The following is a 25,150-nucleotide window of genomic DNA, read 5'->3' on the forward strand; positions in this document are numbered from 1 at the left end:
CACCGCGTATCGATTCAAGGGGATTAAACTCTGTTTAATCTGATTAAACCTCAGATTTCCTCAGATTTGGATTTTGAAAAATCTGCAACACACAATCCATCAATTATTCAGATGACTAATTGATTAATTGGAGAAACAAATTGGAACATATTGAAGATTTTTCATGTAACCATTTAAGCCTTTTTATACAATATTAGAAATATGTTAAAAGAGGTAAATATCATCTGTAGATACATTTTTGCATTAGCCAATTAATAATCGGAAAACAAAAGGTACTTAAGGTGTTTTTTTACACAATTTGAACTAACAAAGTTAAAACTGTTCCCTGAGTAGAACATATTTACAGACAAATCTTTTTTTATCTTAAATGCTATATATATATATATATATATATATATATATATATATATATATATATATATATATATATATATATATATATATACTGTATACTCCAGTAATTACTAATTTAGTAAATTTGATTAAGTGCTTCACCCCGACTGTCTTGTTCCTTCCACAGTTTTTGTACTAAAATATGAACAACATTAATGGTTTTGATTTTAACCTGAAACCAAATGTGGAAAAGTTTAATACTTTTGAAGCCACTTTAACTGCAACCAAAACAAAGTTCTAAGTTGAATGTAAAAAGAACTTTCCATGGAAGCATTGCTCTGACTCATAGCTCTTCTGATTACTTATTTTTTCAGACAGAAATAATAATAATAATTTAAAAAAAAATCTTCCAATAAAGGGGCCAAAACCCAAAGCTGAGGTAAAGTCTAAATGCCGTCCAGGACAGATCTCACATCACGTCCGAAAGTCTTGACTCAGAGTAAAAATACTGATGTGGATTTTACAGCTGAAAAGTATGTCCAAAGTCCACTCTGGCCTTTTCTGAAGACTTATTTTCTTTTAGTCGTTCAGCTTTGACGGCTAGCGGGAGAAACTGAACCCTGAAAATCAAACTTCACCACTGCGTGAAGTGGTGAAGCCACGTTTTTATCCAGCAGAGGAGTTGAGCTGTTCATGTCATGTCATCACTCCAAAAAAAAAAAAAACCACACAGTTATCAGGCATTTAACCAGTCTAATGTGCTTGGCTGTAGAAACATTAAATATAAAACACAAATTAACCGACGTGACAGAGTGTTTAATCTCTTTTTACAGACTCGAGCTTCCATTTGCTCACCAGGGAGGCAAAATGACAACGTGGTAAAGCAAAGGCGAACAGATACATGACAGCAGTTTTGCACTGAGGTGTGCGAAGGCGACCAATCAGCAGCCAGCAGCCACAGCTGGGACACTAACAGGAACACATCTTCTCTATGTGTGAAGTTAGGAGACACAGCAATGAATAATCTGCAGCCACTTTCCTCTCCTGCTTTACTGCAATTAATCTAGCCCACTGCTGACCCCTACTGGCTCATTAAAGTAATGGCAATACAGCAGGAAACGGTACGAATCTCAGTGGTGTGATCAGTCTGTATATGGCTGATAGATTCGGAGAAAAAGAAAACACTTTCATAGTGAGACGAGCGGCAATGGGACAGAGAAATAGGACATGCTCTCAATTTCCACTGTTTTTTTTTTTTTTTGCTTTCTCCGTCAGAGCTGGAAAAAGAAACAATCCCAGGATGAATTTTGTTAAGGCTGGAGAACAACAGCTAATTTTAAAAGACTAAGCCGTTCCTTTTTTACCCCCTGAATGTTAACATGGAATTAGTCGACGACGGATGTTATTCTATTCTGCCCTATTTTACATACAGCGAATGCACCACGGATGTCCTCTTACTGCACTAAATATGACAGAAAATAAAAAGGGATAATAGCCCATAATACACAAGGAAACATTAAAAGCTGAAGAATGATCTAAACTAAACAGATGAAAGTATTTGTTGGAAGAACCAAGGCCAGGAACAAAGCAGATGCCACCAGATACAATATCATTCATGTCCAGGTTATAAGAAACACTTAAACCCTTTTGAGTCACTTCCGATTTGGGAAGCAAATGAATCTGAGATGAAAAAGCAGATGGAAACGCTCAACAATCTAGAAACCGAAACAGAACCGGCATGAGTCACACCCACTATTCATCAGTAAGGATGTATGCAATCAGAAGAGTAACAAGCATGGTGAAGAAATTCCAGTGAAAGAGTCAGGACTGTACCTGGATTGTTCCAAAATCAACATTTTCATAGTGGAAGTGAGCACATTCGGCCAGTTTTGGGAAGTGTCCCTTGGTGAAGGAAAGTCTGGAAACACAACAGAAATACGGATTGTTTAGATACAGAGCGGCCTTAGCAACAAGGGATGAGGTGTTCTTCAAGCCTCTGTACCAGGGGCACTAGTTCTTTTATAAGTCAGTGTGACTGATGCAGCTCTACATCTCTCTGTTGATGACAAAATTTACTGTCACTTAAACACAGTAGCCATTTTTTCAACTTTAAACTGGCAGAAATCTCTGGAAGAAATTTAGAGTTTTCCAAGCTATAATGTCCAAAGATGATTTGACTTTATCTTTAAACAGCTTGGTGGAACTCAACTTTTCTTTGAGATGTTTTAAAAAGCTCAAATTAAAACACTGGTTCTTTTACAGAAATGAGCTTTACTTTTAACTTATTGTGAAAAAGCAATGTAAGAAATTAGCTCTTTCCAGATGGTGGACAAAGATATAATGGAGCACGCATCCAGAAAAATATATAACCCGTGTGTGTGTGGGTGTGTGATTACTCACTTCTTGACATTTTTGACCTTCATGCTGGCCGTACTGCTGCTGCTGGAGCGCATGAGGGGCTCCGCCCTTAGCTCAGGAATTTCTGCACTTCGTGCCTGAAAAAGAAAATAAGATCTTCAAACTAGCAGAAGCACAAATATTAGCGAAAAGTGTGCATAAACATTTATCTGGTACAGACATACTACAGCTATGAGGAACGGTCAACACTTTTCTAGTGAATTGTGTGCAAGTTGCAGATTCAGATCAAATGAGATTATTGAAACAATGATTTGGTGAGGGAGTCGGCTGGTACGGATCACCAGCTACCTCCACATGTATGAGTTAACAGAGAAGGTCAAGAGGTCAGTCGTAGATACTGTGGAAGTTACTTCTGTAAACTCTGCAGAAATATATCCCATGATCTTGTGTCAAAGCTGCTTGAATAAGCAGTTATGTCATCTGATTGAGGAAGAGCAAAGTTTGTTTTTTTTTGCAGGGTGTATTGTTTCTGTGTTTAGTGAAGCACATCCAGAAAAAAAAAACGTTGAAGTTTTAGAGTGACTTTGCTTTGGTTGTTCATTCAAATCTACTTTATTCATCTTAAATTTTTATTCAACCAGGATAAAACTCCTCGAGATCAAAGATTTATTTTATCCTCTTTAGGATCTCTTATTGATCCCAAAGGGAAATTCAATTAATTAAATGTTAACTGGTCTTTTAACTTTTGCCTGTTCATACTGCCATCCTGCTATTTGAAATGTAAAACAAGCTATTAGGACACTGAAGCAAATTTATTAGTCCAATAAGCAGATACATAAACCATGGCTAGTCAGAAAGAATGATGTAGAAAAAGGAAACACATCAACTACTGCATGATATTAATATTCTGCCCAATTCAACCTAAATAACTTTATTCCATCCCAATCAGATTAACACTTAGCTGTATCGGGTGTAATCCGTGCAATTTATGCAAATTCTCATAACGTTGTGTTGTAAATACATAGTCAAGAAATATCAGTAGATTTTTATCGTTTAAATGACAGGGACTGATTTTTAGTCGCCGACTGCCAGACAAAAATAAAACTACAGGAAATACAAATAAAAGCAGAAGAAGTAATTCTCTTTTTTGGTTTGTTTTTGAAAAACAAAGTGAAAATTGAGCCCTAGATGTTACGTGAGCTCTTAAGAAAGCAGAGATTGTTATTTAGGAAAGTTTCTTGTAAGCAGCTTGTGACCCGACAGCATGACAGTGAAGGTGGTATGCAGATGAAGTCAGCTGGAACTTTCTGAACCTCCTCTACCCAAGGTCTTCACAGCATGAAGCTGACAGAGCCAACAGGCTGCTTTAAGCACTGCAGCGATAGGTTTTCAGCATGCAGTTAGTCTTTCCGTCCACACATAACATTACACTGAAGTCCTTCAGTGGACAACCAGGTCCCTTTAAGGACAATGGGCATCGGTGCAGTCAGACTTTTGTCAAACAAACCAATTGTTGTAAATTATCCCAGCCTGCTGTTCAGTAATCAGTCCTGGCGTCCTCCTTCATGGCGTTTCTCACGTCTGTTCAAGGTGATAACTGGGGTGAGTTAATTGTGCAGTTCCCTTAACATTTAACTACAACCTCTTCTCAATTCACTTATTAATTTCTTTCTTGACCATATTAGATGGTACAAAATAACACCTGGCGCCTGGCACGGCAACAGTAATCAGAATGACCTAAAAAGGTCAAAACAATCTTCAGCAATAAGCTAAGCCCACGAACATCTTCAACATTTTCCATTTCATCAAAGTATAATCTATATATATTGGCCTACAATTATTGTAATCCAAACGATATGAATATTGCACACACTGATATTGTGACGACGATGTATTCGAGATGGACTTGGTGTTGATTTTTACATCCATCAGATCTAATACAGTAACTGCTGCAGTTCAGTGACATGATGAAACAACACATGCAGTATCATTTCTTTTCTATCTGTTTCTCCAACTACTTCACTTTTCTGTAATTTTATAGATTTATTTAATTTAAGAATTTTGTCCATCTTGCTAATCAGCTCATGCTTTTTTACCTTAAATGTGCACTATTGTGTAAAATTGACTTTTTTGAGCTTAGCATCATGTTCTGTTATTATCTTATCAAAAATATACCTGGAGTGTTGTCATGTTTGAGAAATCCTTTAATCTCCCGTGGCAACCATTCAGCTGTGCAAAACGCCTGGTTGGACTGAGTGCCGCCTTCAAGACAAAGATTCTCCTCGGAGCAGCAGCTTCTAAACTCCAGCTCACAGAGCACCCCGCCCTCCTCCTCCCCCACTCAGCTCCTTCAGACTAGCAAGAAGCAATTAGCAAACAACTGGTAGAACTGTGCGTCTGCTGAGCTCTTAAGAGCCACTTCTCAGGGAAACAGTGGTAAAATGAGCGATATTGTGATGACTTCCTGAAGGTCGAGTTTCAGAAAGACCAGGAGTTTTTAAAGAAACAGAGGCCCAATTTCAAGACATTAAATGATGTAGTCAAATTTCTTTAAAATTGCCTTTGATGCATAGCATTTTTATAATAACTTAACATAGTACTTGATTGTTTAATGTGCCTGGAAAAGACATAATACTCCCCCTTTAAGCTATACACTAGTGAGTCATTATGATTTAGTTTTGGGTTCCTGATCAGTCATCTGTGTCAGTCTTGAGTTTTGAACTGCTCCCTCTTTGATAAAAACAAGTAGTAAGAGTTCAAATTAGCATCTTGCCTGAAAGTTGCAGATTCTACTTCCATCAGGGAGCTCGGATCAAAGTAGCACATCCTGTGCCATGTTCGCTGTAAAGCTCTGCACCATTAGTCCACTGGGCTTTGGGAGCATTTTGCTCCATGTCTCTGCTCACCGGTGCAACAGGGCGTTACACCAAGTTGCTTAATATCAACTCCTGGAGCCACTGGAGACATCCATAACTTTATGCCAACCCAGCTCATAACCAGCTCATAACCGTTCTGCTCTCAAATGTTGACCAGAGACGAGCCAACATGAAGAATTAAAAGCCCCGCCTCTCTGATCAATATTCATCAGCATGGTGAGGTTGGTGTCGGTCTCTCTGTCTGTTGCCGGATCGAAGTGAACACTTGCGAGAAAGCTCTTACCACGCGCCGACCACGGGTGGCTCAGCGTGTTACCATGGAGACGGCCTCATTTTCACTGTGCTGTAGATGCGAGATGCAAGGCCCGCAGTAAAACCAGGGGAGGAAAGGAAATAATGAATGATGCCGCGTGCTGAAAGGAATCAGCACCGGAGTTGGGTTGAAGTTGGGCTGCAGGAAGACGGCAGAGAGTCTGAAGCGGTTCAGAGTCGAGTTGATCAGAAACCTGAGGCGCTGCTGTTTCAGGAGCGGAGATAAAGAGGGGTGGAAGTTAAAACTGCTTTATCGCCCTGCTGCTTTATAAACAGATGCTGAGGAGGTTATGACAGGCAGCGAGGAAAAGGGACGGCAAGGGAGCCAGAGTCAGAACCGGGAAACACTGCCAGATGATGGAAGAGATTTATTTTGGGTTTCACAAAGAAAAACTATTCCCAATGAACTGGACTGAGCTGAATCAAAAAATGGGTTTGAAATAATTTACTTTCTAATGACTACAATACCTCGCCAACATTTCCAAACTGCTGAAACGTTCCCCCATTTTCTATTAATTTAGATTTTACTTGACAGACAAAGCAAAGTAGTGCATAAATATGACGTGCAAATTCAATGAGGCGTGATTTGTGGTTCACGCATATGTGCAGCATATTTGTCCCTCTTTATTCTGACACGCCAAATTAAAATCCAGAACAACTACAGGCACCTTACAAGTAATTAGAGTCCAGCTGTGTGCCATTTAACCTGAGAATAAATCCAGCTGTTCTATGAAGCCTCGGGGGTTTGTTAGAGAACATCTATGTTGACATGATGCATTTTTAAAAACACTGAAAAAACAGAGTTTTATTTATTATCTAGAACTGAGCTTGGGTTTCTTTCCAATAGTAGGTTGTGCATGCTCAACATTGAAACATGATGTTTGGACTGCAATGTTCACATGTGTTTTATGACTTTTTATTTCTTGGTTTTATGAAGTAAGGCATGTCTGACTGATTAACAGAGCTATTTGAGGAGGAGAGTATGTAGAGAATGACGGCGCGTCTCACCATGGCACTGATGGTCTCCTCCCAGTCGGGTCTCTCTCTGGGATGGATGTGAGCGAGTTCAGGCACGACGTTATTATCCTCTATTTGACGTCCCGGCCTCAGGCTCCTGCAGCCAACACACACAGTACCACGCATGGTCAAACATACTGGACAACACAGAGCGGAAAGGCAGACTGATAAATGTATCTTTGTCGCAAAAATGAAACGTCTGCGTTTCATTCCGATGTTGAAACTTGGGATAAAATCCAAACAAAATTAAAAATTTCTGTTTCATTTCTCCCCCCTTTTAGTGATTTGTCATCAGTCTGATTTAACTTGTTTATATTGAGCTGTTTTTAATATAAATGTAACATTCAGTAACCTGTTTATATTGAGCTGTTTTTAATATAAATGTAACATTCAGTAACTTGTTTATATTGAGCTGTTTTTAATATAAATGTAACATTCAGTACTGAATGTTACGTTTATGTAACATTCAGTACTGTAAAATGAATACATTTTTTAATATATTCATTTATATTCAAAACATTTTTGTTTTGAGCCGTTTTTAATATAAATTTATATTAAAAACGGCTCAAGACTTTTTTGTTTTGAGCCGTCTAATATAAATGTGAAATTCCAGCACTTAATCCCTAAAAGTATGTTGAGGAATAATTTTAAGATGCACATTTCTTGCATGCCATGTAGGAGCTGGTTGGGCTATTTTCCATCTATACTTTCCCTGTCCCTGTAAGAAAAAGAACACCATCATATAACTGTAAATGAGTCATCCCTTTAAAGGGATCCACGATTTGTTGCAACAATAGACTTTAGGTGAGAAACATTTACTTCAGATGTAAAAACAACACAGTAAAAAGGCTGTCGGCTGTTTAGTTTTTATAAACTTAAATAAAATATTGTGGCACTGTCACTGCCATGTGTACGCTGCAGTATCCTGGGTAGATGAAGTATGTGAGGTGCTAGCTAAGGCAACTTAGAGCTATTTTAGCAAACTGAAAGATGAGCCCTTTCACTTTAAACCGCACCATGTTGAAAACGAAGGCAATGTAGAAATAAGAAGGGGAAACAAAACGGATGAAGAGGAGAGAGAGTTGGCTGAAAAAGCTGTGCTGGGAAATGCTAACTGGAAAGGAGAGCAAAGAGCTCCAGTTTCTAACTCAAGCTACTTACTGTAAGCATTGGGTTCAAAACATTTTCCCAAATATATTGTTACAAAGATTTAAAGATGGTTAATTTTCACTAAACATTCATTCATTACATAGAAATATGTTCTGCTTGGATTCCTGCTAATGGCGTTAGATCCTGCTAATATAGTAAGCAGAAAGCCACAAGCTGATCACTGTTGTTCATGAAAACTTTGAGGCAGTTTGCCCCAATGCAGACGTTTTGTAGGTGTTAATATAATAGTTAATAGAAAAATCACAACAGTTTTAGGTCAACATGTTCAAGGAGTTGTGTATCCCTTTAAAGAAAATAACATCAAAAATACCAAGAAGCTTTAAGGACCACCGGCTTCAACAACTTACTCAGCCTCTCTGCTCAGAGCTGCACTGCAGCCCCACAATTCAACATTCCCTGATGAAGAGGCATGTCAGCAAACAGGAAGTGCTCCTTCAGCCCCTGCAGCACATAGTTTCACAGCAAGGCTCAATAATCTCGTTTCCATGCCCCTTTTCTCGTCTCTTTCTACATTCATTGAGGCCAAACATGAGGAAAATGTGACGGGATTTCTTCAAGAGTCTCTCTTTAGTTCAAACTGATCCACTATCCCACTATGCAAGTAAGCGACCAGCAAAATCACACATTTAAAATGGTGAGAAGTTTTAGTCCCGACTGCACATTTCCATTTGCCTCAATTTTGGTCAATAACAAGAACAACGGCTCAATTTCGGCTCTGAAATGAAAGACATGAATCTCTCCCAGCATTTCTGTTCAACCACTGCTCCTCACCACTGGAGCCACTGCATGTCTGACTGAAAATATGTCGGAGGGGGTAATCTTTTCATTTCATTATATCATCAACCAGTGGGAAAAGATAGCCAGCAAATGTGAAACACTCAGACAATTCGCCTCTTTCAATGACCTAATGTAGAAAACTCTTGGAGTTTGAAAAAGATCCCCTACTAAGAGGCAGCTTGTTCTTTCTAACTTTTTAAGAAGTAGAAGTCCTTCTGCTGGGAGGAGTTCTACGAGTGTCGTCTTTCTGACTCAATCTAGAGCTGATCCAACACTTTCCCATCATCACTTAAAGTCAAGCTTGGAGAGAGTCTGTGTTTTCACCAACAATCAAGCATTTGTGATGTCTTACAATGACGTTCACAGCAGAGACTAATGAAAGTACAACCCTATTCACCTGGCAGCAGGCTGCAGCTCCCCCTGTGTGTGTGTGTGTGTGTGTGTGTGTGCGTGTGTGTGCGTGTGTGTGCGTGTGTTCAGCTGCAGCTCTTTTTCAAAAAGCAAACAGCTGTCTGTGTGGGAAAGACAAAAAACGCAGAGAATGCTGCTTAGAGCACTAGGCGCTAAATTCATAAAGCAGGAGGGAAATTTTTTCTGGAAGTTTTGTTCACACATACAGTCAACTAGACCTACTTTAAAAGATGTTAAACAAATTATGTAATTAAAAAAAAAAAAAAAAAATTATTTTGTTTAAATAGCGTCAGTCACAACAAATATCACCTTAAGGCACTTAAATGTGCAGTAAATGACATACATTCTAATTTGTCTTTGTTAATACAAATTCAGCATATTTTGGACATTTTTGGTTTATTTCCATCATTTACGGTTTAAAACAAACATGTCACTCGTTGACATAATAGTTTTGAATGAAAACGAGTAATTTGAAGAAAAGAAAAGAAAAATCAAGGTCAAAGTTCAGTTCATCGGTAATCCCTGAAACTGAACTCGCACGCAGCGACAACAGAGAGAAAAGCTCCCCTTTAACAGGAATACTAACAAAATACAATACCATTGTAATTAGGACAACCAACCATATCCATCCTGCAACACAGAGTTATTCTTGAAGGTTAAAGAAAAGGAACAAAACAAAAGTGATGTGTTTGAGGGAGAGCAGGGAACTGCAATGCGTGGAATGTGCTCTGAAGACGATCCCACAATCTCTCTGCTTTGGAGGATTGTCGACACATTCTATGATCTAATTATATCAACCAGCTCTACATGGGTAGCTGCATAAACAAAAATCAATTCAAAAGAAAAAGAAGTCTAACGATACCAAAAGGGCTAAATAAGCCTAAACATAAACTCCTCAAAAAGTTCGGGATATTCAGCTTTGGGGCGAAATTTCAAGACGCCCCAAAATGCACCATAACTTTTCCAGGTGAACTCAGAGATGCGAGCCGTTCAACATCTAGCCTGAAATTGTAAAAGTTTAAGCAGTTTCGAGAGCCATGTCCTGATGTGCGTGAGTAAATCTGATATCATCATGTATGTCACTAGTAAATGTTGAGCAAAACAGAAGAATCTCAGTAACATTTGACCACTGGTGTAAAAAAAAAAAAAGAATTTGCATCACATTCTACAAGATTCTAGGCGACATGTAATCATACTCCATCTACATTTGCATAGGAAGAAGTCAGAAACGCCTCAGAATGAAATCTGATTTTTCAATAGCAAATATGATAAGGGATCCCGCGAGGAACGTGAGCACAGCAGAGTCGGAGCAACAAGGGTGCCAGATTGGATGGATGTGATCACTGTTTATATCCACAACTCTTTGGAGCAGAGCATGTTTTCTAAGCCTTAACGGAAAACACGTGGATACAAGCCACTTTTAGAACTGCCAATACAACCCTCCAGAGAACATTACTGTTCTGCGCTGATGAAAGGAAAGCCAATGACTGGTGATGGAAAGCTGCAGGGAGCTCATTGGACATCATGCTCAGCTCTACAGCAAATAAACAGCGCCTCAGCTTCACATGTTGGTTTAAACCGATAGGGGAAATAACATTCGCAGCAACTGAGCATAAAAATTTTACGAGCTCCGCACTTATAAAATTTATTATAAACCACTTCATTCAAAGGTTCTAATTAATATTTTAATAAAATCAGCCAAAGACTGAAGACACTACAGTAGCAGAAAGGGGGGTTATCAGTTCTTCTGGACAGGCCTGTCACAATAATCCATAAATCAATTAATCACATGACAAATTAAAACAAACCAAATAATTTTCACTTGTATAATTTATTCTTTTTCTCTTTTTCTACTAAAACCTGGATGATAGATGTGTTCAGGCTGGTGATTTGGTCTCAACTAGCTCTTATTTTGAAAGATACTTTTGTTTACAGAGACTTCATGATTCATTTTATTTTTTGCTCCCATTCTGTTTTTATATTGTGGATATTAAAAATATCTTCCAGTTCCAGTGTTAAATGTTCATCAGAATTTAAAGTTTATTGATCTATAAGAATATATTCTTACATTATTATTACTTGAAAATGGTCTCAACACAACACAATTATCGTTTATCGCAATAACGTCTGGGAAAATTTATCAACTAGGAATATGTGTTATGGTGGCAGTCCTACTTCTGGATGATGTTTATGCAACATTTACAAAGAAATATCTGCAACAGAATGGCACCAATGGCACAAGGCTTTTAAAATATGAAAAATGTAAATAGTTTTATCTCTAATGTATACATTTTAAATCTTTATGTGGGCAACCCATTTTCATTTTCTAATGGCCTCATTGTACAAAATAAATCACTTTATTCCTTTTGCAAAAGTTAAATTATCCATTTTGTTCTGAAATCTGAAAATTACAATTAGATTTAATTTTCTCATGCTTCAAATAAAATATTTAATTGAGCATACATTTATAAGCTATATTATTTCGCAGCTCTAGACAAAAATTTTTTTTAGCAGCAATAGGAAAGGTTTCGCTGAATTGAAAGGTACGGATCTAGCACACAGCAGAACAAAACCAGAAAACTACTACAAAAAATATACATGCTGAACAGTTAGCATGGAAAGCTACATACAACAACTGTTGTATGTAGCTTTCCATAGCAAAGACGATGTTGCTATGGTTACATACCATGATGTTTGTCTCAATGTCATCCTAGCATTAATACTGAAGTTGATCATGCTGGGTCCAAGTTTCATTTTTAAACATTCAACACATTAAAGAACACAGCGAGTCTGAGAAAAGGGAGAAAAATGAAAGAACCGACTCGTCTCCTGGTTTCCCCCCACAGATGTTAGCCTACTTTTCATTGCATAACTGCATTTGACCCAAAACTCCATCAAGATGATGTTTATTTTTAAATTAACAATCCAAACCAGCGACTGGGAGGCAGACTCAGCTTAATAGGAGCACACTGCTGTGTGTGAAATGAATCACAGAGTTGGGTTGGGAGGATTTATTACTTAGATGGACTGAAGGAAATTATGGAACCTTTAAGACGTGTCCTCACGTCACGCGTGGGGGAGAACAGTCGAACTTGCACAGCTCTGCAATTAATTCACTTCATTCAAAAGGTCTAATTAACATTTTAATAAATTCAGGCAATAACCAAAAACACTACAGTAGTAGAAAATGTGTAAGAGGGGCCAGCAGATATCACAGTAATATCAAAACAAAGAGCTAAAAGCTAACTTTGTTTTCTGCTAGCTAACAAAACTTAGCCAACAGCTAATTATTGTTAAAGCTAACAAAAGCTGTTAGCTTTCTACACTAATTTAAGTACCGTAGTTGTTAATGCAATCAAGTCGCCGTTGGTTTGGTGCACTCAGTCAGATTTAAGATCAGATTTTTTGTTTCTGATCAGGCAGGTTAAACTTAGGCCATTCCAATTGCAAGTTGACTTAACGCCATTTTCTGTTAACCAAACTAAAAGCATGGAGTCTTTAGATTTTCTTTTTGTACCTAAAATGAATCTGTGAAACTGAGAAATGGTTTTCATTAGAGGTGAAACTCAGTTCCTACATTTCACAAAATTAAGGGAGCTTGATAACAAATTCAAATCTAGTTAATTGTTATTTATTGTTTATAAGTAGTTAATTGCAGTTACGGTAATTGCATTTTAACCGTAAACTACAAAAAATAAGCAAAATTTTCAATTCAAAACTAGTTTTTGCTGCTAAATCATTAAATAAATAATTATATGAGATCAATAACAAAGACATTTATTTGTTTAAATTTCCTAATTAGGTTATTCAAAACGCAAAGTGCAACTACAAACAGAAAAACGAGAATACAAAGGTTCTTGCTCAGGACTTTTGTATGTTAAAAAATTGTCAAAATTGCATTAAAATTTTTAAAGTGTGAGAATCTATGTAATTAATTAATAGACATCAACACTTCAAAGTCCCGACCCCAACTGCAATAAGCATTGCTGTAATGTAACACATATCAAACACTGAGCTGAACTATTGTAACTGAGCCCATTGTTGAGTTCAGCCAAGATTCACAGATCTACATTACACAAGCAACTGTCACAGAAGTTGCATTTCAAGTTTTTAAACACAGAGTCAGCAGTTCCCACTAGCTGCAGAAAAGAAAAATTTTTAGTAAGCATTATCCTCAACTCTGAATGAAAGCAGAGCTGTCACTGTGTATTTCTTTCTGTTCAAAATAAAGCAGTTGGTTGTGATATTGATAAGACAGCTTCAGCTCCAGTGGGCACCGAGAATTCTCACCATGTTCCCAGTTTATACACAACACATCAGTGTGTCCGTGCTCTCGCCGGAACTGAGGGCTGTGATTCAGAATGTGTCCGTCCCATCGGCGTGAGAGGTTCATGTTGGCTCAGACGGTCGCACATCAAAACGGCCAGACAGAGGTCACAGCTGACGTTTGGATCCGTTTATTTCAACCATGCCAAGTACGCTATCCATTTAATAGCTCTTAAACCAGTGCTGTTTTTTTCCCCCTCCACATTTAATCATGTCAGAATTCCTCACTGATGCGCCTTTAAAGTATTCGGCTTGTTCTAGCTCGAGAAAACTTCTCCTGTACCAAAGAAAAATAATAACAAAACAACCAACAACGAACAGAGAGGGAAGAATCAGCAGAAGCTATTAGTGAGCAACGCCTGCAATTATCACCTTATGCACAATCTGGATCTTCTCCACAGACTGGAAATCGCTCCAGTTGGCCAGGAGTTTAGCTCCTATCCCACTGAGGCGGACTATCTGTCCTACATATGGCATCACAGACAACACGTTCATACACATGACTCTCCAGTATAAGGAGGGAAAAAAAACTCTGTCCTACTCATCTGATCTGGCGCACTGTACTGTTTGAGTCATTGGACTGTTTAACAGCTCAGTAACCATCCTGGTTCAGACCATAAACAGTCCCATCATATGTGTAATTAAACATTTTTATTAGAATCACAATTGTGATCACAGTTTCAATGTGTGCCAACTAGTGCCGAAACGATTCCTTGAATAATTGAAGTACTTTGATTTTTAAAATTCCTCGAGGAAAGTGTACCTGACTCTGATGCGGACAAAAAAAAGTGAACTCTGGTCTGCTCAAAAAGCAGGAAGAGGAATCTAGAGCAGGGCATTGTGGGTAACTACAACCAAAGCGAAATGGCTCGTGGTATTTTGCCAAAGGTAAAGGAGAAATTCTACAACCACTAAAATCTAATGCAACTCAATTTTTGCTTACATTTTTCAAAGTAGGACGTTATGCTCATGTCTTCTTCTTAAAGTTTTCATGTAATTTCCTTCAGTGGTTCCTGGTGCAGCGCCACCACTGGCGAGTGAGTAAACAGTTTTTTTCACTGGGTTTGGTTTGTTTGACACAGCAGAGTGTGAAAGTGAACTGCACCAGCTGACAAAGGAGGAAATGTTGCATTTGATCCCCATTCAAACTGGGATTGTACCGGATTGTCTGGTGGGAACACACACCGCGTGACCAGCATACTGAAGCTTTAGGAGAGTTTAGGGGACATTAGGGATTCTGTGTTAACCAGTTAGGATGAGATGCTTTTAGACAGGAATCACAGAATTGATGGTAGTTTTCAGGCGCTTTCGCCTGCCTTTGGATCGATGGTTCTGAATTATTAACAGACATCATTGCTCACAGGCCTGGCAGAAACTCCAACACCTTAAGAGAATAAACAAAAGTCTTCAACCTGATACTACAGACATCCTGAGAACTCAGAACTCTGGGACACTTCTCATGACTGATAAACTTCTACGCTGCCTGTAGATGGTGTGCGTGTGAAGTTTAGTTGAAGGAGAGTGAAGGTACACCTGTTACAACAGAATTAAGTTGTTAGCTTTAAAGCAGTAATACATAACTTTCATAAAACAAATATATGTTTCTCGCAATTTTGTTAAAACTGTCACTTTGTGGTGACAGTTTGGCACGAACTCCTCTGCCTTCTTCCTGTGTTCCTACTGTTATCTGAACAAATGCGCCGCTCCCGGTCAATCATGCTTGTGTAGCATAGCTCTCTGCTTTCACCATAACAGAGGCTGCCATGAATGCTCAGGCTAGTTAGCCTCAATGACGACAGATAAACGGTTTACCTGGTATGCTAAGCTGTTTCTCCGCCATTAGAACATTGAGCAGCAAATACCTGAGGATGATTGAGAGCAGTAAGACCCTCCTCTTGATTCTGGTTTCTTTGTGTCGAGAGCGCTGCATATTTTCAGATGTCATTAGTAGCTAATGGAGAAAATGGGGGAGATAAAACTTTTCACAGATTGTCTGTCTAATATACTGACACGACATGGTGACAGTTTTAATAAATATGCAAAAATACTTATTTTGCAAGTTATGTACTGTAGCTTTAAGACAAATAGGATGCCATTTCAACTTTATGTCCGATTAATCAAATTTTGATTAGGAATCATCGGAAGAGGGGATCAACTAATGAAATATTTTATGACAATCTTGTGACAACAGTTATGAAGAGTAAATTGTACTTTTTGTAGTAAGGTCAAAGTTCAGGGAAGATTTACACCACATGAATAATGTGTTTACCAACAGTCATTTTTCTTTCCTTCAAACAAAGAATCAGGCAACGATTTGCTTTGTACGTTTTGTGTCCATTAAAGTTTGCAGTGGGTGAACTTGATGAGTACATCACTGTGTAAAAGAGTGATGTACTAATAGCTAATATAGACCGCATTGAAAATATTACATGCTCATATTACATACAACAGAAAGAGCATGTACATGAAGAGGGAATGAAAAGTGTGGTTTTTAACATTTCCTCATGCAGAATTTGTTTATGCATTAATCATCTAACCAGCAGGATTAGAGAGTCACTAGACAGAATGCAGCTCTAAAGCTTTTTAGCTCCATTTCTCGGTGTCATCTCGGGGAACCAGTCCTCCTCTTGCTCCCCCCTCCTGATCCCAAGCTGCTGATCCTCTGATCCAGCCTCACCCAGCAGGATTTCTCGGACAAATTGTATAAATCACTATCCTTGGCAAAACGCCCTGCCTTTCTCTTCCTCTCATTCTTTTTTTTTTTTTTTTCATCCACACTGTCGTCAGTTGCCATGTTGGACCGCTGTCTAATATATGCTAAGCTGCTGCTGCCATGGTAACCCCAGAACAGGATTTAGACCTGGTTCAGGAGCGGAGATGGACTGAGGGCAGGTGGAGGGCCTGAGTAGATTTAATGGTTATCTCTAGCCCTAAAAAAAAACAAAACAACTAAACTAAAACACATAACATAATGTAATCCAGCAGAGGAATAACCACCATCAAGCTTAGCGGGACTGGAGGAAAAGGCTACGATAGGAAACTGGCTGCAATTCAAGAAAGAGGTGCACTGATTGCCGTTTTGACCTGCCGATTCAGATTTTGACAGATTTTTTTGGTTTAAAAAGTCCCTAAAGTGACAAATAGGTGTGGGCATTTATCATACCGTTTATCATTTAGAAATATATAAATAAATTTATTATGATAATCATGATGTCATGAATTTAGCTTTATTGTTGTCACAATAAATTCCAATTAATGCTAAAGAAAATCCTTTATTGTTGGGATTGATAGTTTTAGTATTTTCTCCACTGTTCATTCAATAAGTTGCTCATCAGCCAATTAAAACATATGATTAAATGCATTTATTGTGTGCAATTTAAGTAACAGAAATCACACTTTATGTGAATGGTGTCCTTAGGAAGCATATTACAAATGGCTTAAAATACAACTATTTGTGTTTGTGGGGCTATGATTGCTGCATCACACAGTCATTGCCACAGCTAAAAAAAAAAAAAAGGAGCAGTAAACAGCTCTGATTGTCACTTTTTTCATTATCACAATAGTACCCCAAAATATTGTGGTAAAAGTTTAGGTTCATATTGTCCAAAGTTGCTGAGTTGGTAGATGTGAGCTGGTGGGTGGGTCTGTCCATCAGCTCTCTCTCTCACTGCAGAGCAAAAGGGGACAGAAGGTGATTTTCAGACCTACAATAAGTTCATCCACTGACCCACTGATCTTATCTGCAGATAAGATCAGTTTCTCATTCAAGTATCAGCCAAAGTGAGGAAATTGGGGCCGATTTATCGGTGCACCCCTACTTGAGAGTGGGCTGGAGGTTCACCTTCCAGCAGGACCACCACCCTTAAAAGCAAATTTGTGTATTGGAACGGCCCAGATAAAGTCCAGACCTACAGACCAAAGGTTTGGACACACAGTTGTGTCCAAACCTTTGGTCTGTACTGTATATACAATCGAGAATCTGTGCACAAACCTGAAAGTTGCTGCTGACAGATACTTTCCACTCTATCTGACTGACATGTCAGTGTTTTACGAAGACAGCCTGTAGAGACAAACCCCTAAAGAACCGCAGCTAAAAGGTTCTACAAAATATTCACCCAATAGGGCTGAAAACAAATGAATCCTCAGTTATTAGTTTGTTTTTCTTTAACTGAAAAGCATGCTTAAATTTTCTTCAACTTGACACTTATGTGCTACTTATGTGCTACACATAAAATCAGACAAAAATACTCACTAGTTTGTGGCTGTAATGTTACAATGTGCTAAAGTGCAAGGGTTTGAATACTTTTGAATACAAATCATTTAATGACGGCGACCACGGCAGCAAGGCAAACAGAAAGCTGAACACGTCATCGCCTTAATGTCTGTCTCATCGCTCAACGCGCCAGAAGAGATTCCCAGGAAGTGCTTGAGATTAGCCCAACGAAGATTAACAACTGTGATGTGGAGGAAAGAAGTGGAATCCCCCGCAGCACCTGCTGGCTGCTAAGACAAGCCGCCATGTGGCAGAATGTTGTGTGTGTTTATGGTAAAACAACCTCCAGCATTAGAAGCAGAATTTTAGATGCAGGTCCATATGTGTGTTTGTTGGCGTTTAACGCATGGTTGAGGGTGTGTGTGTGTGTGTGGGGGGGGGGTGCGCATGTGTGTGTATAATGACACTGCACAAGCATGCTGGTGTGGGCGTGCAGCTGGAACGATGACGTAATTGACTGAAAGCTGCATGGTGTTGGTGGAGCTGAATGACCGGAGCTGCTGGAGATGTGAATGGAGGCTTCCAGCAGAGACCATTAGGGACGGCCGTCTTCCAGTTGCTATGGGGGCTGATAGGCTCTGTTTGGGACTAGAGTCGTGGATGGGGTGAGGAGGTGGGGGCAAACTTTATACAGGGTGGGGTGGTGACTGTGCAAACTCACTCTATCAGCTCAGCTCTCGCAGTGAGGCACGGCTATACATCGATGCCTCCCCCCCCCTTTCCTCTCTCTCCCCTGCTGGCGCATACCTTGGTGTCATTTCTCCTTGAGGAACTCACCCATCAACATATACATGTGCGCACACACACACCAACATACACACCACATCTTTTAACTGTCGAAAAGCAGGCTATTTACCCGAGGAACATGAAGTCATGGCAAAAACGGACACATTCATTAAATCCTCAAACACACACTCCTTCAATAACTATAAACAAACTAGCATGCTCACTAAAACCATACCTGAGGTGTGGTTCTTTACCTCTCTCTCTCTCTCACACACACACACAATGCATAGAGTTAGCATTGCATTGAGGGTCGGGGTGTGTGCCAGCCGCTTACCTGTCCAGGATGTCATGGCTGGACGTTACTGTGGCTCCCAGCAGTCCCAGTGCTGCACTCCCCACTGCTGCGGCAGCCCCGCTGCCTGCCTCCATGATACTGACTCACCGCAATGAGCAGCCTGCCAGAGGAGAGGGAGGGAGGGAGCGAGGGACGAGCGGGAGAGAGAGGGAGAGGATGTGAAGAGGTAGATCAGGAAGGCAAAGACAAATGAGACAGAAGGAATCACATGTAGAGGCAAGAGAAATGAGGACGAGGGGATTGAGGAGTGGGATAGGAGGGAGAAAAGTGTGGGAGGAACCAGGGGACGTAGAGCTGAGGGAATGATGAGTGTTGTAGAGAGAAATGAGGAGAACATGAAAAGAGAGAGGATGGGAGAGAAGAAGGGGGAGAGAAATAATCATGAAAATCACGAGCAGGATATTCGGCACAGTGTAAACACATGGAGGTTCTGGCACACGCACAGTGTGTGAATCAACAGTTGAACACCAACACGGGCCACGCTGCCATCCGCTGCTCTCAAGTTCCCTTCCCAGCCCAGACTGGAATGACCAAGCTTTTCACCATCACGGTAAAAACAAAACTACAACTGGATTACATCAGACAGCTGGCGTCAATTACATGATCTACGTACATGCAGAAGCCTGTCACAAAAACTAATTTTACTGGAGTGTAAATTGTCCCAGCGATAAACAATAATATTGTCGTTTTGAGACCATTTTCAAGTAAAATAATGGCACAATAATGCAAATTCACCCCCGGAATTGGAAGAAATTTAAATATCAAAACCAAAACACAGGGCGTGCTGTGGTGGCGTAGGGGACAGCGCCACCCACATTTGGAGACCTTGAGTCCTCGACGTGGCCGTCGCGGGTTCGATTCCCGGACCCGGCAACATTTGCTGCATGTCTTCCCCCCTCTCCCTACCCCTTTCCTGTCAACCTGCTGTCATATAAGGGACACTAGAGCCCACAAAAAGACCTCCTGGAGGGGAGAAGGAAAAAAAATTGACAATAAGAACAATTTCTTTCTTATTCACTTTGTTTTTTGCTCTTTTTTTGTCATATTCTTCTTTAGGACACTAATCACATAAAGGAAATGTGAGAAAGGGAGAAAAAATACAAAAAACACAACAACCTATAACAAGAGAGAAAATGGACATTTTATTTCCATTCCATCCATTTTATTTCTGAAACCAGAAGCTTTGAAATGCAAACATTAATTATTTTAAATGTTTAATGATTGCCAAAACTTATCTTGAAGTATATTTATAACATTGTTCTTAGGAATGCAGAAGGCAGAACTCAGATGGTTGTAATTGGGGCACCAGGACAGATGATGGTAAACAAAGTCGTTAAAAAAAGAAAATGACTGACAAGTAACAGTTGAAAATATTTCAACTGAGCTGAAATATTTTGAAACAAGACAAACACTAGAAATGATTACACTGTTCCACCATCATGCCACTGTCAGCCAGAGAACCGTTAAAATGTCAAAAATCCTCCCCAACATGGAAAACATGGAGTAAATCCTTCATAGTCTTTCACACTATGGATGGCCCTTTGAATGTAACATTTTCATCTCAAACATTTTATAGAAAAAGTCAAATTTAAATCAGTTTGTCTTCGCTATAAACTAGTAAAACTGACCTTTATAGTTTTATAGCAAAAACCCTCACACATGCTGCGTTTACAGTGCGTTCACATGCTTACTCCTCTCTTATGTGAAGAGAGGAGTAAGAGAGCACTAATGAGAAACCGTATCGGTGCATCTTTACTTATTTATACCTTTAAGATCAAGTTTCTTCTCAGGACACAATGAAACTTCTCAACTTGTTTCCCAAAACTGAACACTTCAAAAGTTTTACACAAGAAAAATAAATCCCAGAGTAAAAGTTTTTTTAGTGACAGTGTCACTGGAAGTATAAACGAATCGACTCTCTGCTGCACCATCGCCCAGCTCAAGGAGCAAAGTTACCTCCAACTTAATGATTCAGCTCAACAACAAGTTGAACTTGTTGTTGCACGTCGACAACTTGCTGTTGCAAACATTGAGACAGTAACAGACCCGGATGATCCCTAGGTTTTCAGATATTTCTCTGAAAGAAAGAATGAATGACCCAAGACCGTTTTAATTCTGTAAACAAGACACATAGCAACTTTCCGAGTCGCCACCGGGAAGATTTTCTGAAAAAAAACCCAACAAAGAATAGAGCTGTTTGAGCTTCAAAAGATGTGACGTTTATTCCATGTCACATTCAATCCCATGAAGCAGTCACTCTTTGTACCGACTTTTCTTCAATTAAGAAGGTTCCATGTTTGTCCCAGCTCGCTCCCGGCTGATGGAGATGAGAGAAGCACTGCCAGGCTTAGAGTGTTTGTTAAACAGTAACAAGCGATAACAGATCTAAATTTGCTTTAGTGTTGACATGGATCCGAATACTGACTCTGGCAGCAGGTGCAATCATAGTAAAGGAGCTGAAAATCACTCCTACAAAGCTGACGGGAACATCCTGCCAGAGTTTTAAACCACAATAAATATTATTGGTTGACACACATTAAGTCCTTACAGCAGCTCAGAATGTGTAGAGATGCATCAATCAAGTATTAATATCTGTATCTTTATCATTTAATATATTTATGCCTGTGTTTAAAAAAGGAAGTTGGATACTAAAAATATGCATTTTCAGTATGCAAGAGGCATTTAAAAGTGATGACAAGAAGACTGAAAAGGAGTTAATTTCCCTTTTTATATTTGTAAAACACTTTGTTCTCATATTCAGGTTGAGACATCCAATCTGATTCTTAGACATATAACCAAGAACAAAACAGGAAGGCTAAAAAACAAAGGGAAAGAATAATCTAGCAATATTTCTTAAGATAATAAAAATCGCCCAAACTAAGTATCCACCACAAATCTGCCCGAAATGTTGTGATCAGTGCATTTTTATAACCGTTATTAAGCACTTACTGTAACTCCACAAAAACAAAAATAAGTTATTAAAGAAATTGGGAGACAAAACAAATCTTATCAGTTGAACTCAATACACATATCTTGTGTGGAACAATAGGAGCCCCAATTTATATATCGGCAAGAAAAAAAATGTATACCGGCTGAACTCTAATGTGTAACATATTGTTTGTCAGAACCACTACAATGTTTCAAGTGTTTAAAACTTGTAAAAATCTGTCCCTTTCTGGAACTCAAATAGACTCAGGCTCACCTGCAGCCTACTCTTTTTACCACAAGTTAGCACCATTTTCACACAATTATTAACTTAATTAAGTTCAAGTCACTTGGCTTCAACAGGAGGATGCAGTCACCTTTCCTCAATCTCTCATCATCTTTATGCCTGGAATCTGGAATATTTGCTGCGACACCATAAACAACATGACTTCCTCCAGGTCAAAGAGTCAACAGCAATGCAGGAGAAAAGACCCAAAACATCATTGGGTTCATCCAGGCAGATTAAGTAATCCTACAGGAGAGACACCAAAAGGAGAGAAAGAAGGGAGGTGATCTTCACAAGCCCCACAGACTTCCTGCACACATAATCCTCGGGGTTCTCTGCTAAAAAAGCAGCCAACACATTCACTTACTGTAGAAATATGGGCAGTCAGGGAGCAGTTCTACACAAATGAAGGCATCATCTTTGCTGTGATTAATTCCAGTCCCACCAAACCTGCATAAGATGGCACTTCATTTGTTTAGAAAGGCTTGAAACACGAGCCAAGAGTATCTCTCGACTGCTACTGTGAGAACACACCGACACACACACCGAGCTCATCCTGACATAACTCCATGTTTTTATCGCGTCAGTGTCCGCCTGAATAAGTAGGACGCGCGGAAATCCACGCACCTTTTGTGAACAGGGAATAAGGTGTGCGAATTACTCGGGACAGCAGGTGTGTGTTTGCGTGTGCGCCAAGCGCACAGCACAAAGCAGGCCGAGCTTCCCACGATCACCTGATGCAGCAGAAAACACAGAAAATGGCCGACCTTGTGAAAGGACACAGCCTCAGCTCATCTCAGAGGAGATTAAAAGTCAGGACTGAAAAGTCTTGACACATGAGGGAAAAATCCTCCCCGTCATCACAATGGCAGCACAGCGGAGGAGTCGCTGGGGTGATATATTTACAGCCTTGTCTCACTTAACACTGTTAAGTGAGACAAGGCTGTAATTTTAGGGTTTGTTAGAAGCTGGCACACAACTATGATTCTTCTTTTTTTTTTTTTTTTCAAAAATCTGTTTATTGTCTTATACAATTCAAAGAGACATACAGACAAATAACTCACAAGTGCACAAAACACCTAACAAAATAAAAAAAAGAAAAAGAAAAAAAAGAAAACACATTAACAATTTAAACATTCAAAGTGACCAACATTAGATGATTACAGTGAGACAAAATATTTTAAGATTGATATCTCAGGGGAGTATGTTGAGACTTAGTCCAAGAGATTTAATCACAGTCCACAGGCTAGGTATGAGGTGAAGGCAATGTCCTCCCTGGTTCTATGCATCCCGACGTCAGTGTTTAAGTTTCATACATTTTTGAGCAAGTGAGTACATTTGGAATTAACATGAATATAACATACTTACAGCCACTATAAGAATGAATACATAATCAAAATTTTCTGCATCAAGTGAGAGCAAAGCTGTATCCGAGTGTTCATATTTAGCATGAAGTATATTCAGCACACGACGGATGCCGTGATGCGCTTGCCGCCCTTTACTATGATTCTTCTACTTCATGTGCCAAGCTCATTTCTAAGCAAATGGTGTAAAATGTACATTAACAGAACCCATTAATTTTCAGTCCGTTTAAAAAAAAAACAAAGAAAAAAAAACCCACATATTTAAGTGACAGTTGTTCAAAGTTAAAATGATACAGATTATTCTGAGTTTAAGAATAATTTTGGCGCTCTGATGTGAGAAAAGCAGAGAGAAAAATAATGAATAATTTATGCTGAAAAAAAATAAATAAAAATCAATGAAAATGATTTGTTTTGATATTTCCAAGCAAGTTAGCCATATTGGGGACAATAGCCATGTCAAGGAGGATATTATAGGTTAATAAACAATGATTAAACGAAGCAACGAGGGCATGTAGTTTAGTAACTTGAGAACTTGTACTGCATAGTAATACTTTGAGCCAGAGTTCATTTAAGATGGACCCCAGCAAAAAAAAAAAAAAAAAAAAAAAAAAGAGCGTGCAGCTATAATTGTTTCCCCACTGTTGCCAACTTTGTGACTTGATCACTATATTTAGCGACTTTTTAGACAAAAACAAATTTAAAAAAAAACAAACAAGTTAGTATCGGTCAAAGTTGAGTAAGCTGGTCAGGCTTTTTAAAGATTGGTGATCAGCCCCAGAAAACTGCAATCAGTGCACCTCAAAAAAATTGACTGGCAAAAATTTGAAGGCGAAAGGCCAATGCACACTGGTCTGGATGGTGTTACTGGTGCATACCAACTCGCGCCCAGCTCAATGTGTAAACTATAAACCTAGTTTTAGTCTTATTGGGTGCCTGTAACCCCTCGATGGGAACCCTGAAGAATGCATGATTAGATAGAAAATAAGTTCAGAAACTGGCACAGAGAACTGGACTATTAAAACATCAAAACCACATCTTTGTACATGCCACCAAAATACATAGGTTGAATCTACTACATGAATAATAAAAACCTCTTGAAAAATCAGCAATACCGAAGCAGGAACATCTACCCATATGTACCATTCCTATACTTTTAGAACATCTGTTACTTATATCCTTGCAAAAAATACATAAACCAACAGGAGCAGGACTTTTGTATAATACTGAATTATTTAATTAGACACCTATTTTCACTTACCATCATTATATCAGACAGGCTGCCTTAGATGCAACTCTTCCAATCCCAGCCATGCCTTGTTTATCCTGCTATTCACTGAATAGACAGTAGCTGAGTAATCAGATGCAACATCTGCTTAGTTAAGTTAGCTGTAGCTAAATTTGGAGCACGCCTGTATTGTGATAATTACAGTAATCTGTTCTTGAAGCCCAGGGAGGTAGTAGAGAGGGGTTGTACCCCACAGAAAACCCAATTAAGGTTTGTTTAAAATGTTATTCCAGCTTTTTGTGAATAGCATGGGAGAAAGAGACACATAACCTATCAACTTGTTGCTCACAGTGTGGCATAGTAAGCAAATACCTAGTGAATGTATCTATCACAAACACTCATGTCCAACTTGGGTA

The 25,150-nt window shown here is 39.1% G+C and overlaps 1 protein-coding gene across 5 annotated transcripts in view; it reads right to left on the minus strand.

The window, feature by feature from the left end:
- Nucleotides 1-25,150, minus strand: part of arhgap32b (Rho GTPase activating protein 32b) — a 91,705-nt gene that overhangs the window by 47,252 nt on the left and 19,303 nt on the right. For 3 of the 5 annotated variants that reach the window (XM_044141041.1, XM_044141040.1, XM_044141037.1), the window contains exons 2-5: nt 18,914-19,228; nt 6,888-6,993; nt 2,734-2,828; nt 2,167-2,251 (exon numbers count right to left, since the gene is read on the minus strand). In XM_044141041.1, coding sequence (XP_043996976.1) covers nt 2,167-2,251; nt 2,734-2,828; nt 6,888-6,993; nt 18,914-19,008 — 381 coding nt within the window. In that variant the 5' untranslated portion in view covers nt 19,009-19,228. Of the gene's footprint in view, nt 1-2,166; nt 2,252-2,733; nt 2,829-6,887; nt 6,994-11,940; nt 12,062-18,913; nt 19,229-25,150 lie in introns of those variants that run through there. The other 2 variants (XM_044141038.1, XM_044141039.1) reach the window with 2 other exon arrangements.

Source organism: Gambusia affinis, linkage group LG15 (genome assembly GCF_019740435.1).
Source record: "Gambusia affinis linkage group LG15, SWU_Gaff_1.0, whole genome shotgun sequence".
NCBI lineage: Eukaryota > Metazoa > Chordata > Actinopteri > Cyprinodontiformes > Poeciliidae > Gambusia > Gambusia affinis.